Source organism: Pseudopodoces humilis, chromosome 3 (assembly GCF_049639895.1).
Source record: "Pseudopodoces humilis isolate 2021_Gansu_Grassland_sample_001 chromosome 3, ASM4963989v1, whole genome shotgun sequence".
Lineage (NCBI taxonomy): Eukaryota > Metazoa > Chordata > Aves > Passeriformes > Paridae > Pseudopodoces > Pseudopodoces humilis.
In genome coordinates this window covers 112,512,306-112,527,584 of record NC_142202.1, presented here as the reverse complement: position 1 = coordinate 112,527,584, position 15,279 = coordinate 112,512,306, and the positions used below count along the sequence as shown (strand labels likewise).

Here is a 15,279-nt window from a genome sequence, read left to right as displayed (position 1 = left end):
TCTTGACATTTCCCTACCAGCGAAATATTAAAAAGTTTCGAGCCCAAAACGCGTCTCCTCCTCCCCCCGCCAGACGCAGAGAAAAGCAAAATGAGGTCGTCTCGACGGAGAAAAAAACTTGAATTTTGCCTTTTCCTTGGATTTTTTTTTCCCTTTGGATGCTCCAAAGACCGGGAGAGGTTGAGGAGCCTTTTAGGAACTCTGCAAGGAGCCTTTAAAAATTGAATTTCAGGTGGGGAAAAGGAGTGGGTTTTAAGGGCTGATGAGGAATTGATTGTTGAAATGACAATTGGAATGACTTGGATTGGATCTTTCCCTCTGGAATGCTCTGGCATCCAGAAACCACCCCAAAACGGGAGCTTTAAACCCTAAATAAATGGATTTTCTTGTGTTTTGGGGCCGTGGCTGTGATCTCCAGACCCCAATTCCTTTGGGATTCCTCCTTGGAACCTCTGAGAAGAAAATGCCCAACGTTTTCGGCTTCGCTTCGGTGCCTCTGAGGTGGGAATTAACCAAAATGTGCTTTTCAAAAAATTTTAAAAATTTTAAAAATTTTAAAAATTCAAAAATCTCAGAATTTTCAGGCTTGAAAGAAAGAAAGAAATAGGGATTGGTTTGTATGGGGGGGCGGGTGAAGAAAATATCCCAAATTTTCCTGCAGAGCACAACAGGTCTTTGGGTCGAAACGAGAAGGAATGAATCGCATTTCCTCCTGGAAATGTGTTTTTCCAATCCCTAAGGATTCTGTAAGCTTGGAATGACTTTGGGGAATCTCAACCTGGCCGGTGTTACCTCTCCTGTCCCAAAAAACAGGGAAAAAGGTGAAAAACGCCCCAAAAAACGAGAGAGCGTTGTAAATTGTGATTTATTTGGGCCAGGAAACTCCCAAAATTGAATTTATTGGTGGTGTCAGGAGGAAAAGAGGTGCTCAACACACAGGGAGAGAATGAATATATTAAAAAAAAAATGAGAATGAATATACTAAAAAAAAACAAAAAGAAAGTGGATAATACAGGAAAAGAATGGATACATTAAATAAAAAAGAGTGTGAAACCCAGGGAAAGAATAAATACATTTAAAAACAAAAAAATCAGCGAAAAAGGGAAAGAACAGATACATTAAAAAGAAAAGAAAAGATGGACAATACAGGAAAAAAAAACACGTTAAAAACCCAAATGTAGGACACAGGCAAAAGGATCCGAGTCCCAGCTGAAAGATCCCAATTCCATTTCCTCCTGCTGAGGAACCCACAGAATTCCCACAGAATTCCCACAAAATTTTCTCCATGGAAGGGCCCAAGAGAATCCCCGGAGCCCTGGGAACGTCGGAGGGTGGATCTGGATCACCCTGGGATCGTGGGAAGTGTCCCCGAGGATGGGATGGAGGGTCTGTGAATCCCACCCAAACCACTCCGAGATTCTGGGATCAAGGACGCTCAGGATCCATCCCGAGGGATTTTTATGGAATTTGGGGATGGAAAAGGGAAGGGAGACCCTTCCTGGAGTCCCCAATTCCCAGTGAGGCCCCTGGATCCCAAAATTCCTTCCCGGAGAGGAGCTGGGATGGGAATGAATCCAATTCCAGGCTGGGAGAGATGGGAGTGTCCAGCTATAGGAGGGAAGGATCCAGGGAATCCTTGGAGCCTTTTCCAGAGGGAAAGGAGAGCTGGAGAGGGATTTGGGATAAAGGATGGAGAGACAGGAGCCAGGGAATGGCTTCCCACTGGGATCTTGGAGAGGAATTCCAGGCTGGGAGGGCAGGGAGGGGCTGGGATGGAATTCCCAGGGAAGCTGCGGCTGCCCCTGGATCCCTGGAAGTGTCCCAGGAAAGGTTGGAGCAGCCTGGGATGATGGGAGGTGTCAGGGTTGGAATGGGGTGGGATTGACGGTCCCTTCCCACCCAAACCGGTCTGGAATTCCAGGATTCCATGGCAAGGGAAGCCACCAGAGAAGATGGAAGCCCAGGCTGCAGGAATTGCTTTTCCAGGAAGTTGGATCCGACAGTTTGGGATAGCAGGAAAATTCCGTGCCCACGGAAGGGGCTGGAACGGGAGGAGCTTTAAGGTCCCTGGAGGAGGGGAGGGGGAAGAATTCCCACCCCAAATCCTTCCCTTCCTGACCTTTTCCCAGCACAGGGATGAAGCACCCGAGGGAAAAGTGGGATTTGCAGAGGGGAAAAGCCCCTCTCCAAATTTCAGCGAAAATCCCAACGTAGCTGTGAAAGGGGAACTTGGGGAAGGAATTCCTGGCTGGGCCGGAATTCCCAGAGAATCCCTGGATCCCTGCAAATGTCCCAGGAAAGGCTGGAGCACCCTGGGATGGTGGGAGGTTGGGATGGGATTGAAAGTCCATGAATCCCACCCAAACCATCCCAGGACTCCAGGATTCCACGGAATTCACGGGTGGAGCTCTCAGCTCTCAGCGGCAGGGCCCGGCACGGACGGGAAGCGGGATTTGAGGCGGGATTCCCTGGAATGGCGCTCCCCTGACCTGTTGGTGTCCCTGGCCACGTCCTCGTAGACGCTCTGGACGCCGATCTCCAGGCGGGTGCAGCCGTAGGAGAGCATGGAGCTGAGGTGCTGTCGCAGGCAGTAATCCGGCCGCGTCTCGATCGTCATCCCCACGCACTTGGTCAGGCTCCGCTCCGAGTACCTGCACGTCGGAAAGGCAGAATCAGAAAGAAATTATAATTATGACTCTTTAGCCAGAGAGGTTAAGGAAGAAATACAAATGAAAGCACGGTTTGAATAATTCAAAGAAACCAGAACAAATTCTTCCTCCAATAAAACGAAGCTGGGACCCCTCTCCACAACTTCAGAAGGAAAAGTCCGAAGTACCCTGAGATATAAAATTATGCAAAAGCGGTGATTTCTATAGGTCACACACAAATGTTACTGTATCAGTATACTTATAAAGACTGGTTAGTGAAGGAATAGAATATTCAATGTATAGGTTATATAAACAATTGCAAAGGAGAGCTCGCTCTTCTCGTTCCGCTTTTTCCGGCTCTCTTTCCCCGGCTCTCTCACTTCTGTTGCTCTCTTTCTCAGCTATCTTCAGTCCTGAACTCACGTGTTCATGTTCTACCCCTTTTTGTTCCCTCTGAGCCTGCTTTGAGCTTCATCTGCTGCCTCTCAGGAGATTTTATTTCAGGGCTCTCCCTCACCCACGGCGCCCTGAAATAAACTGCAAACATCCAACTTGACTGGAGAGAGCTCTGTGCCGCGCCCCGAGGAACATCTTACGCCTGCGCCGGGAAAAACCCCGCCCTCCGTTAAAATCCGCCCTTTTCGGGGTTTGGGATAAAGCTGGGGGAGCTCCTGGTGTCTCCCAGGTGAAGGGTTTGGAGGATTGAAGGTTAAAATTCCGGGACTCGGGGGTTTTGGCGGAACGATGCGCCGAGACGCGCGTTGATACGAGCTGGGGCGTGGTCATTAATTGGGGGTATAATTAATACGGTCTGGGGGTTGTTTTGGGTTGTGGAAGCGGCCTGAGGGGGGTTCACAAGGATATCCATGGAAAATCCCGGAAAATCCCTTCGGGAGCGCGCAGTTCCCAACCTCGCCGAAGGACAAAACCAAAATTCTTGGCTGGACTTTTTTCTCGTTTTGTTTCTCATTTGTATCCCTGCTGGTCTAACAAAGACTAATTACTCCAAATGGTAAAAAAAAATCCACTCCTGATCAAAAACGGGATCAAAAAAGGGGCAAAAAAGGGAAAAAGTACAAAAGAACCCAAAGGGAAGCTCACAAAAGGAAAGCATCGATCCCCACCATCACCAGCCAGGAGAAAATTCCTTTCCACAGGGGAATCAATTCCCTGCAGCGTTTTTTTCCTCAACTTTGAGGTGGTTTTGTCGCAAACCAGGATATTTCAGGGGAAATCAGGCTCTTTAACGGCCCCAAATGATGATTTTTGGGAAATGCTGCTGGAAAAGGGGACACCTTGAGGAAGAGAGGGATGTTATTCCCATACCTGCACGCCCAAATCGAAGGGATGACTAAGTTCAGCTCTTTATTAGGAGTCCGTAAAGATTCATCATCCCATTGCTGGAAATTTCCAAATGGAAATAAAAGCTCTCAGAGCAGCATGGAACAAAATTTTCAACCCCCAGCAAAAACAAAATAAATAAAATCAAAATCCTTCAAACCTCCAAAAAAAAAAATCCCAGCAAAAACAAAATTCCCCAAAGTGGGCTCAGACTCATTAAAAAAATATTAACTCCCTTCAAACTGTTGTAATCTATATAAAAACTCAGATATTTGGGGGATGGGCTGTCAAAAGAAACATTTTAAAAAAACAAAATAAAACAAACAAACAAAAAAAACTCAATAAAAACTACGTGAAAACATTTCCAAGTTTGTGGCTCACTAATCTGACAGCCCAATTGTTTATCACGTCAGGGAAAACACTGCCAAAGTGTGATTCATTAACAGCAGACTCCCAAACACCCACTTTGGAAGACGTGATTTGCAAAAATTAAAGAGGGGAAATTGAAGCAAAAGAGGAGGAAAAAAATAAAAAAAAAATAAAAATAAAGTCTTTGGATAAGTTGGGACAAAGGGTACCCGCTCCTATTAACACCTAAAATCAGGGTAGGGATACAGAGGGGAGAGAAAAGTAATTAAACCGCTGTAATTTGCAGAAGAAAGAAAGAGAAATTAGATTTTTTTTTAAATTTTTTTTGGGTGTCTTTTCTCCGCTGGAAAAGGTTCGCTCGGATATTCAACGTTTTCTCCCGTTGGCAAAAGGCAAAGTGGATTTCATTCAACAGACCAAAGGCAGGGGTTTGATTGGTTTTGAAGCCAAACACAAGAAATATCAGAAGTGGACACGAATTAATAGCTTTAGTGGATTTACATAACCCTGCCATTTTCTGCGGGGAATTATCGCAGAGTGCCCATAAAAGCTGAGCTGGGTATTATTACCCAGCACAAAGCTGCATTATACAACTGAATTACATTTGATATTTTATTAAAAAAAAAAATTAAATAAAATAAAAATCTATTTGATGCTGTTTTATATTTAATTTCCACGTTTTCCAGTGCTGGGGGTGAGCGGTAAAACAGAGCTCGGAAAGGCAGGAAACACCGGATGAGGGGCATCTCCTAAATGTGGATTTACATCAGGACAGGCAGGGATTTAAGGGTTTTTTTAACCAAATTGTGACCCTTTTTTAGCTTAAAGCAGGGTCAGATCCAAGACGGGCGTTTTCCAGTCAGCAGAGGGGAAAAAAACCAAAAAAAAAACCCAGGAAAACTGATGTGAGCTTAGGAATAACAACTTCCTCGGTGGGAAAAGCTTCTGGATCCCGAAATTCCCGGAGCGGTTTGGGTTGGAAGGGACCTTAAAGGTCATTTCAGTCCCCTTCCACTATCCCAGGTGGCTCCAGCCGGGCCTTGGACACTTCCAGGGATGTGGCAGCCAAAAATTCCCTGAGAATTCCATTCCAGGGAGGAATTCCTTCCCAATATCCCATCCAAATCTCCCCTTTCCCCGCGGGAAGCCATTCCCCCCATCCCTCTCCGCCTCTCTGGATGAGCCAAGAACCCAGCAGAATTCCCTCCAGGAATCTCCTAAATTTCAGGTTGAGCAATCAGGGAGTCAGACCCGAGGAGCTCTGTCTCCTGCCCGTTAACCATCCCCAAAATCCCAGGATGCTTCAGGTTGGAAGGGCCCTCAAAGCTCATCCCGTTCCCATCCCGTATCCCTGCTCTGGGATATTTGGAATTCTTGCATCATCCCCACCCCTATTCTCAGCTTCCCTCCGGCTTTTTGCGGCCTCCTGCTACCAAAAAAAGCTGCCCGGCTCCGCAGCCGCGCCGCAACTGCATCCAGCTGGGACATGATTTGCCTATTCCCGTCCAATTTCCCACTATTTATGCAGTCAGGGGTAATTTGGTGTCTGAATCATACGGAAAGCTCATGATTCTGTGACTTCAGCCCGGAATATTCTCTTCCAGAGATTTCGGTGCTGCTCAGAATAGAATCCTGCCCTGTTCCTAGAAAAGCTGCCGGACGTTTTTCCATCCTGGCGCAGAAGGGCAGGAATGGGGGTTTATCCCGGAGCTGCCGGGATGGATGGCTGCTGCCAGCCCTGAGAAATGAGGATTTGAACGCGGCTTTAAACACCAGCCCGGAGGCAGAAACAGCAGAATCCCGTCAGAAACCGTCGGGGTCAACCACAGCGATTTTCTGCTTTGGAAATCCACGGAAAGGGTCTAATGTTGTCCTGGGCTCTTTCTGGATGTCAAACACCAGCTCTGGGTCAAATCTCCTGCAGAATTTTAGGGATATTCCGCATTTCTGCCCATCCCCGTGAGCTCAGGAACGGGATCCGGGGGATTTATGCTGGCCATGGACGCGATGGATTTGCCAGCACCGAATCTTTAGAAACAACGCAGCTCCAGCCGCAGATCCTGCAGGAATGCCGAGGAAGAGGGAATTGCCTCCTTCCAGGCAGGAAAATCTGGGAAGTGGAAACGGGGAGCTCTGAAGGGAGGGACTTCAGGATGCCCACACACAACAGGTGATGAAGAATTCCTGACGGAACTTCACCAGCTGGATAGAGAAAACCCGGAGAGCTGAGAGCTCCACCCGTGAATTCCGTGGAATCCTGGAATCCTGGGATGGTTTGGGTGGGATTCATGGACATTCAATCCCATCCCAACCTCCCACCATCCCAGGGTGCTCCAGCCTTTCCTGGGACATTCGCAGGGATCCAGGGATTCTCTGGGAATTCCGGCCCAGCCAGGAATTCTTTCCCAAGTTCCCCTTTCACAGCTACGTTGGGATTTTCGCTGAAATTTGGAGAGGGGCTTTTCCCCTCTGCAAATCCCACTTTTCCCTCGGGTGCTTCATCCCTGTGCTGGGAAAAGGTCAGGAAGGGAAGGATTTGGGGTGGGAATTCTTCCCCCTCCCCTCCTCCAGGGACCTTAAAGCTCCTCCCGTTCCAGCCCCTTCCGTGGGCACGGAATTTTCCTGCTATCCCAAACTGTCGGATCCAACTTCCTGGAAAAGCAATTCCTGCAGCCTGGGCTTCCATCTTCTCTGGTGGCTTCCCTTGCCATGGAATCCTGGAATTCCAGACCGGTTTGGGTGGGAAGGGACCTTCGATCCCATCCCATTCCAACCCTGACACCTCCCATCATCCCAGGCTGCTCCAACCTTTCCTGGGACACTTCCAGGGATCCAGGGGCAGCCGCAGCTTCCCTGGGAATTCCATCCCAGCCCCTCCCTGCCCTCCCAGCCTGGAATTCCTCTCCAAGATCCCAGTGGGAAGCCATTCCCTGGCTCCTGTCTCTCCAGCCCTTTGCCCAAGTTCCAACTCTCCTGGAGCTCCTTGAGGCTCGGGAAGAGGCTCCAAGGATTCCCTGGATCCTTGTGTGAACATTCCCAGCTCTCCCAGCCTGGCTCCACAGGAGACGAATTTTCCCTTCATTCCTTAATTTTACCAACAAACCCCTTGGAATATTTCTCCTCCTCCCCTGGAACACAGAATTATTTGGCATTTGTGGCACGGCACTGCTGAGGATCCCCCGCATCATCATCCAGGAATAATCGGGAATCAAGACAAGAGAACAGCAGGAGATGAGAGAGGGGCAATTTTAATAATAGGCTGACCACAGAGGTTCATTATGCAAATGAGGCAGCTGCTAAGTCATGCAAATGAAGATCCACAGAAGATCTGTGCAGACAGCTTTCGTGAAGTCAGTGATTACAGAACTGTCTGAAACAGGGAGAAATAAAGGTGAGATAATTAATTTTAATCGCCGGCGAATCTTTTGAGCGAATTCGCAGAGAAACCGCCGCCGCACTAAGCAGACCTTCAGATCAGAAGCCTGCCTCTTAAATAAACTCATTTTTCCACATCTAAAAGGCAGCTACTCCTCCACCAGACGCGGGGTCTGGAGCGCTTTCTCCCTCAGAGGAAGAACAGCTCCGGTGACAAAGCCTCTCCATTGAACTCTGCTCTCCAGACAAAAGCCTCGTCAGCTGAGAGACCCCAAGATCAAAGACTCAATTATTTACAGCCAGCTTCCCAAATCCCCAGCCGGGACGGGGATGGCTGAGAGCCAGGAGGAGCACGGAGAACTCCGACTCAAAGCGGGTGGAGTGACATCCTCGCTCCGAGAACCCTCACTCCTGTAAACCTCTTCTTTGGTTTGCTCATTTTGGAGAAGCAGAGAACGGAAAAAGGCCAAAAAAAAACCCCAAAGAGAGCAGGAAGAGGTGCAGGAAGCAGCAGATGCTGCAAGAAGAAGAGGCTCAAAGGGTGAAGCGAAGCGATCACCAGAAAATGTTTAGGGAAAGAAGGATCTAAACCAACTCATCCACCCCGAAAAATTGCCTGCGGGATATTCCAGCGCTACTCCATCCCTGGAAGTGCCCAAGGCCAGGCTGGGCTTCCACCTGGTCCCGTGGAAGTTGTCCTTGCCCACAGCAGGGGGTGGAATGGGGTGGGCTTTAAGGCCCCTTCCCACCCAAACCGTTCCATCATTTTATGATTCCTGAAGGCAAAGATGGAATAAATGACGGGAATTGTTGGCAAGAATGTTCCTGTTACTGTTGTTGGTAATGGATTGGGTTCCAATTCCCATAAAAAGTGGTGCTCCAAGCCCAAATCCAGCACGGTGAGCGGTCACAGCCAGGCAGGGGAAGGCCCTGCTGCTCATCCACCCTTGGCCTATCCCAGAAAAACCCCGGACAAAAACAAACCAGCAAACATTTGCGAGCTTAGAGTCACAGAATTATTTCAGTTTGAAAAGACCTCCGGGATCATCGAGTCCAGCCATTCCCCACCACTGACCCCTGTCCCCAAATGCCACATCCACAGGGATTTTAAATCCCTCCAGGGATTCCACCACTCCCTGGGCAGCTGTGCCAGGGCTGGACAGCCCTTTCCAGGTAGGAATTGTTCCCAATATCCAACCTGAACCTCCTCTGGTGCAGCTTGAGGCCGTCTCTTCTCATCCTGGCCCTGTTCCCTGGGAGAAATCCCAATCCCACCTGGCTGTCCCCTCCTGTCAGGGAATTCCAGAGAGGAAAATCCCCTCAGGAGCCTCCTCTTCTCCAGGCTGAGCCCCTTTCCCATCTCCCTCAGATGCTCCTGGAGCTCCAAACCCTTCTCTGGACATGCTTCAGCCCCTCCATATCCTTCCTGGAGGACAGAAGTGTCCTTAGAAAAGACCCTCAGAGTCTTGCGGAAAGATTGGAATGCTTGGAGGGTTGGGTGAGAAAAAACAAGAATTTAAATCAGAGATCGAAGGAGCCCTGGGCCAGGAAAGTTCCCGGTCTTAACTTGGGGAAAAGCAAAGATTGGGAACATCCAGCACCACAAACAGATTTAACATGTCACAAATAAACCCCTCCTGGAGCCCTCGAGCAGCAGCAGCAGCACAGTGACATCTGTAATTGCAAAATTAAACCCAAAAATGACCCCACAGGTTTCTGAAGGGTAAAACGTGTCACTAAAACCCACGAGGATCTCGTGTGCCACATCCTCATCCATTGCTTAAATTACCTCCTTGATCTTGATCTTTAACAACTCTGCTTTATCACAGGGCAGTCTGTGCAACACAGCCAGCAAGAATTCATTCAGCATCCACAATTTCCTGTGAATAACCCCAGAATCAGGGAATATTCTGACAAAGCAGGTGGCATCTTACTCAGCTGACACGTCTCAAAAGCTGCAGGTTTGATGATTGCCCAGAGCAGCCATTTCTGAAAGCTCAAATGCCAATTATTTGACTTTATGCTGCTCCCTTTTTATTACAACATTTTTATTACAACGTTTCAGTGCTTTCTTTATCACCAGCACCAGGATTACGACGCAGTGGTTTGGTTTCTTAGCAGCATCAGCTTCCCAAGGTTCAAGCTTTCAAATCCTGAAAAAATTCACTAAAAATACACCCATTTATTGACTGAAACACCATTTCCCAATTTTGATAAGGCAACAGTATCTATGCCTGCTAAAAGATAAGGGAGAACAATTTTTTTCTCCGTGAGATGCCATCAAGAGATAATTCTGATTCCTCTTCCTGTCACTTGGTTCAAAATCCACAATGGGATCCTTTCTGAGGTAAAAATCCTAAACCACACCCATTTTCTCCTCTTTCTCAATGTTTTTACCACATTTTAACCCTAAGGAATGGTCCTGCCACCTGAAATCACTCCCAAGAAGGAAAGGCCCAGCGCAAGCACAAGCAGCTCAGCTCAAAGATACTTCAGGCCAAATCATTCTGAGGTAAAAAACCCAGAACACTCCCATTTTCTCCCCTTTTTCAGTATTTTTACCATGTTTTAACCCCAAGGAATGACTCTACCACCCAAAATCCCTCCCAAGAAGAAAAGGCCCAGCAGGAGCACAAGGGGTTCAGTTCAAACACACTTTCAGGCCAAATCCATTATGAGGTAAAAACCCTAAAACACACTGAAAACACATTTGCTTCTCTTCTAAAACCCTTAAAACATATTTGCATATATTTCTCAGTATTTTTACCATGTTTTAACCTCAAGGAATGGCTCTACCACCCAAAAATCTTACAAAAAAAAGGCCCAGCACGAGCACAAAGCAGCTCAGTTCAAAGATACTTTCAGGCTAAATCCATTATGAGGTAAAACCCCTAAAACACACCTAAAACACATTTGTTTCTCTTCTAAAACCCTTAAAACGTATTTGCTTCTCTTTCTCAGTATTTTTAACATGTTTTAACACCAAAGAAATGGCTCTACCACCCAAAAATCGTCTGAAATAAAGGCCCAGCACGAGCACAAAGCAGCTCAGTTCAAAGACACTTCAGGCCAAATCCATTATGAGGTTAAAAACCCTGAAACACACTGAAAACACATTTGCTTCTCTTCTAAAACCCTTAAAACATATTTGCTTCTCTTTCTCAATATTTTTACCATGTTTTAACCCCAAGGAATGGCTCTACCACCCAAAAACCCTCTGAAACATAGGCCCAGCACAAGTGGCTCAGTTATGAGATGCTCCAGACCTAATCATTCTGAGCTAAAAACCCCAAAACACCCCCGTTTCCTCCTCTTTCTCAATATTTTTACCATGTTTTAACCCCAAGGAATGGCTCTATCACCTGAAATTGCTCCCACAAAGAAAAGGCCCAGCATGAGCACAAGTGGCTCTGGTCAGAGACACTTCAGGCCCAATCCATTATAAGGAAAAACCCTAAAACACACTGAAAACACATTTACTTCTCTTCTAAAACCCTTAAAACATATTTGCTTATATTTCTCAATTTTTTTACCATGTTTTAACCCCAAAGAAATGTCTCTACTACCCAAAAATCATCTGAAAAAAAGGCCCAGCATGAGTACAATTGGTTCAGTTATGAGATGCTTCAGGCCTAATCATTCTGAGGTAAAAACCCCAGAACTCCCCTATTTTCTCCTCTTTCTCAATATTTTTACCATGTTTTAACCCCAAGGAATGGCTCTACCACACAAAAATCTTACGAAAAAAAGGCCCAGCATGAGCACAAAGCAGCTCAGCTCAAAGATACTTTCAGGCCAAATCCATTATGAGGTAAAAACCTTAAAACACACTTAAAACACATTTGCTTCTCTTCTAAAACCCTTAAAACATATTTGCTTATATTTCTCAATATTTTTACCATGTTTTAACCCCAAAGAAATGTCTCTACCACCCAAAAATAATCTGAAAAAAAGGCCCAGCATGAGCACAAGTGGTTCAGTTATGAGATGCTTCAGGCCTAATCATTCTGAGGTAAAAACCCCAAAAATCCCCTGTTTTCTTCTCTTTCTCTATGTTTTTACCATGTTTTAACCCCAAGGAATGGCTCTACCACCCAAAAACTCTGATAAAAAGGCCCAGCACAAGCACGAGTGGCTCAGTTAAGAGCCTCTTCAGGCCTAATCCAAGCAGGACTGTTTGCATGGACTAATTAACCGCCTGGCTGTAACGAGGAGCAGGAATGGCAGCTGCCAGAGAGGAAAGAGCTGTTTGGTTTATTTTTATTTCCCTCACAGCTTCCATCGAGGACCTCTGGGCAAGGTCTGTAGGGATCCTGCCACTCCTGCCAAGCAGGCCGGAGCCGCTCCTGCCACTCTGGCTGATAAATGCATAATTATCCCAAAAGCCGTAATCACTGCCTGCTCTCAGAGACATCCAAGCAGGTCCTGAAAGCTCTGTCTTAGCTCAGGAAGCAAAATAAATAATTAAAAAATAAAATAAAAAAGACACTGAACAGAAAAACCCTGACAAGACCTTCTCACACTGCTGGGTTTTTCGAGCCTGCGGTGTTTTCATCCATCAAGTTCATGGCAACAACAATTCAGAGAACTTTTTATTTTTTTCCCCTTTCCCAGCAACAAATTATTAGCCAGCTGTAACTGCAAACACCAGGATGAATTAACATATGCTGGAGTGAAATATTTCCAACAAGGAAAATGCGTGGCTGGAACAAGAGCTGAGTTGAAACCTCTTTTTTTTTTTTACCCACCACCATAAAAAAATAAATGTTTAGAGGGGGGGAAAAAAAGCCCCAAACAAGGCTAATTTAGGCAAAGCAGTGCTTATCTCCTCCTCCCGTATGTGAGCTCTCTGCTTTTCCCAGAGAGCAGAGCCAAATTACAGCTTGGAAATTACGACTTCACGTTTCTCCCGGCAGAGAAGCAGCAACACCAGGTCCCAGACTCCTGGCACTGAAATTCAGGGAAACCCGAGTCTGGAATTGGACTCCCTGATGTTTTTAGTGGCTGTGGTGTTCCCAGGATCACAGCTCAGTGTTTGGTCCCTCTCAGCCCAACCACAGCCTGCAAAAGGAAATTATTCCTTTGGATTTAATTCCCATTTCACCAGATACCGCCAGTTCTTGTTGTGTCAGAGAAAAACCAACATTTACCCTTCTTTTCTCTTCTCTGTGCCACCCAGGACCTCATAAATCTCTCTTATATCTCTCTCAAATATCTCTTCCCTGCTTCCACAGCATCATTTTCCTCCTCCCTGATTTTTAAAGGGAAGAAATGAGCAAAGTTCAAGCTGTGAACGAGGCGGCTCCATGACACCATTTCCCACTTTCCTCTCTATTCCCATCACTGTAATTCCTCACACTGAGCTGGTTTTTTAACTAACACCAAGCACCAGGGCTGTGCTTCTCACAGTTATCAACTAAAACTTTAAAATCTTACTCATGAGTGGCATCAGCCAACTTGGAGATGGTTGTTTTGTGGTGAAAACAGGAAAATCTCTTTTATAAACAATATTTTATATATATTTTTATATATATATATACACTGATTTTCTCCAGCCCTTTCACAACAGGTCAAAACAACCTGTTCCAGCCCGGGGACACAGCTAATGATGGCTGTTGCGTTAATTAATCATTTAATCCATCTCTTAGTATCTTTCAGTAATTTCTGCACGCAAAAACCTCCACTCTCATTGCCACAATCCGGTGAAGGGTTTTTAGAAGCCCAGGCAAAGTGACAGAGATTTGTCAAATGCTTCAGAGAAAGCCACGAGCCGAATGTGTTGTTGAAAGCGTTTCTCGTAGCCGGAGGGCAGGAATTCATCTGCCACACGACGGGAACAAGAACCTCTCTGTGCTCAATCTACGTAAAGAAGGAGGCGCTTTGGGGTTTCAGCAGCTGAAGGAAAACAAAATCTTGTCCTGATAAATAAAACCCAGGCCCGACGCATCAGCAAAACGCATTTCGCAATGTGTCTGGAAGAGGAAAACGCACAATGAAATGTAAAATGTGCCATGTTTGATTTATCAGGTGAGGAGGGATCACGCTTTGCTTCACCGCGAGCTTCCATCTCAGATCAACGCGTGAATGTCGGTAAAAGAAAGCCGAGGATTCATCTCAGATATGGGGAATCCAGCACACCACCGATCATCCCAGCTTGGGTTTCCTGCAGCTGGGACGAAGAGATGATGGATGAAACCGTCCCAAAGCTCCTGTCCCACAGATTTCCCGTCTCCTTTAATTCCCACTAACGGCACCTGGCGATGACACCCGAGGAAAAGAAGCCACGGAAGTCATCCTGAAAGATGTGACAAAGCTACGAAAAAGGGAAGGAATGGTTCAGAGGATCAGAAGTTTGAGAGGCCTGTGAAGATCCGGGCCTGCTACAGGTGAGGGTGAGGTTCCCTGTGCCAACCTGCAGCTCGTCCCCCATACACAATCACAGAATTAGGAATTTATTACGCTTGGAAAAGACGTTTAATTCCAACCAGCATCGCCAAGCCCGGCACCCACCCCTGTCCAAAGCACTGCTAAACTGATTTCTTTTTAAAAGTAATGACCAGCCCTGCCAGGCTACCAAACCCACGCTGAACTGGGAGAAATCCCATTTCTGAGGGATAAAATCCCATTTCTGAGGGATAATAACCCTGACAGGGATGATTTTCCAAACCAGTTTTCGGCTGGCAATGCAGGAGGAGAGCTCAGAACAAAGCGATGCACAGCACGAAGAGAGAAAATTGGAGACACTTGGAGCCCTGGTGTTTCTGAAAGAACCGAATGCTTTTCTCAGGAACCATTTGGGGATTTCACAGAACCACACAATCACGGAGCGGTTTGGCGTGGAAGGGACCTTAAAGGTCACCCTGTCCCCACCCCCTGCCACGGGCAGCGACACCTTCCACCACCCCAGGTGGCTCCGAGTCCCGTCCAACCTGGCCTGGAACTCTTTTAGGGATGAGGCAGCCACAGTTTATGTGGGAAAACTCTGCCAGGGCCTCCCCACTACGAGGGAGGAGCGATCCAAGGAGTGATTTCCATGCAGTAATCCAGGATAAACGCTCACGAGCGTCTCTTCGCTTCGAGCTTCTCCTTTCAGGGAGCGAAAAAGCAGGAGGTTTGGGCAGCATTCAGTCAAATATTTCATTTTGGTCTCTTGCTCAGCTTTGCCAGCTCTTAGCCACAGTGAGCACGGAGCACTCTCAGCCTGGAGAACAAAGCCTGGCGGAAAACTTCCACGAGGAGAGGCCCCCAACATTTGTCCTTGGTTTTTCTCATCTCTGCGGCGCGATTACTTCGGGAAAAACTTGAAAGGAAAACCATTCTGCCTGTTGCCAAATCAATACAATCAACCATTAGGTCATAATTATACAGACAAGCTTCCCAGGGAACAGTCAATACAGAGTTGCAGGCGTGGGCTAATAAAGGATGCAGGAAGTGAAAAAAAAAAATACAACAATCTCCTTACATCTAAAATTACGGAATAAACAACACGACAGCCTCTTTTATTAAATCCGCCCTGAAATTCGAGTTTTTTCCTGCTGTGCTTGAC

General features: G+C 46.8%; 1 protein-coding gene across 2 annotated transcripts in view; it reads right to left on the bottom strand.

The window, feature by feature from the left end:
- The window catches only part of ELP3 (elongator acetyltransferase complex subunit 3), a 75,725-nt gene that overhangs the window by 41,580 nt on the left and 18,866 nt on the right, over window positions 1-15,279 (bottom strand). For both annotated transcript variants that reach the window (XM_005528807.3, XM_088053565.1), the window contains exon 8: window positions 2,490-2,651. In XM_005528807.3, coding sequence (XP_005528864.1) covers window positions 2,490-2,651 — 162 coding nt within the window. The remainder of the gene's footprint in view (window positions 1-2,489; window positions 2,652-15,279) is intronic.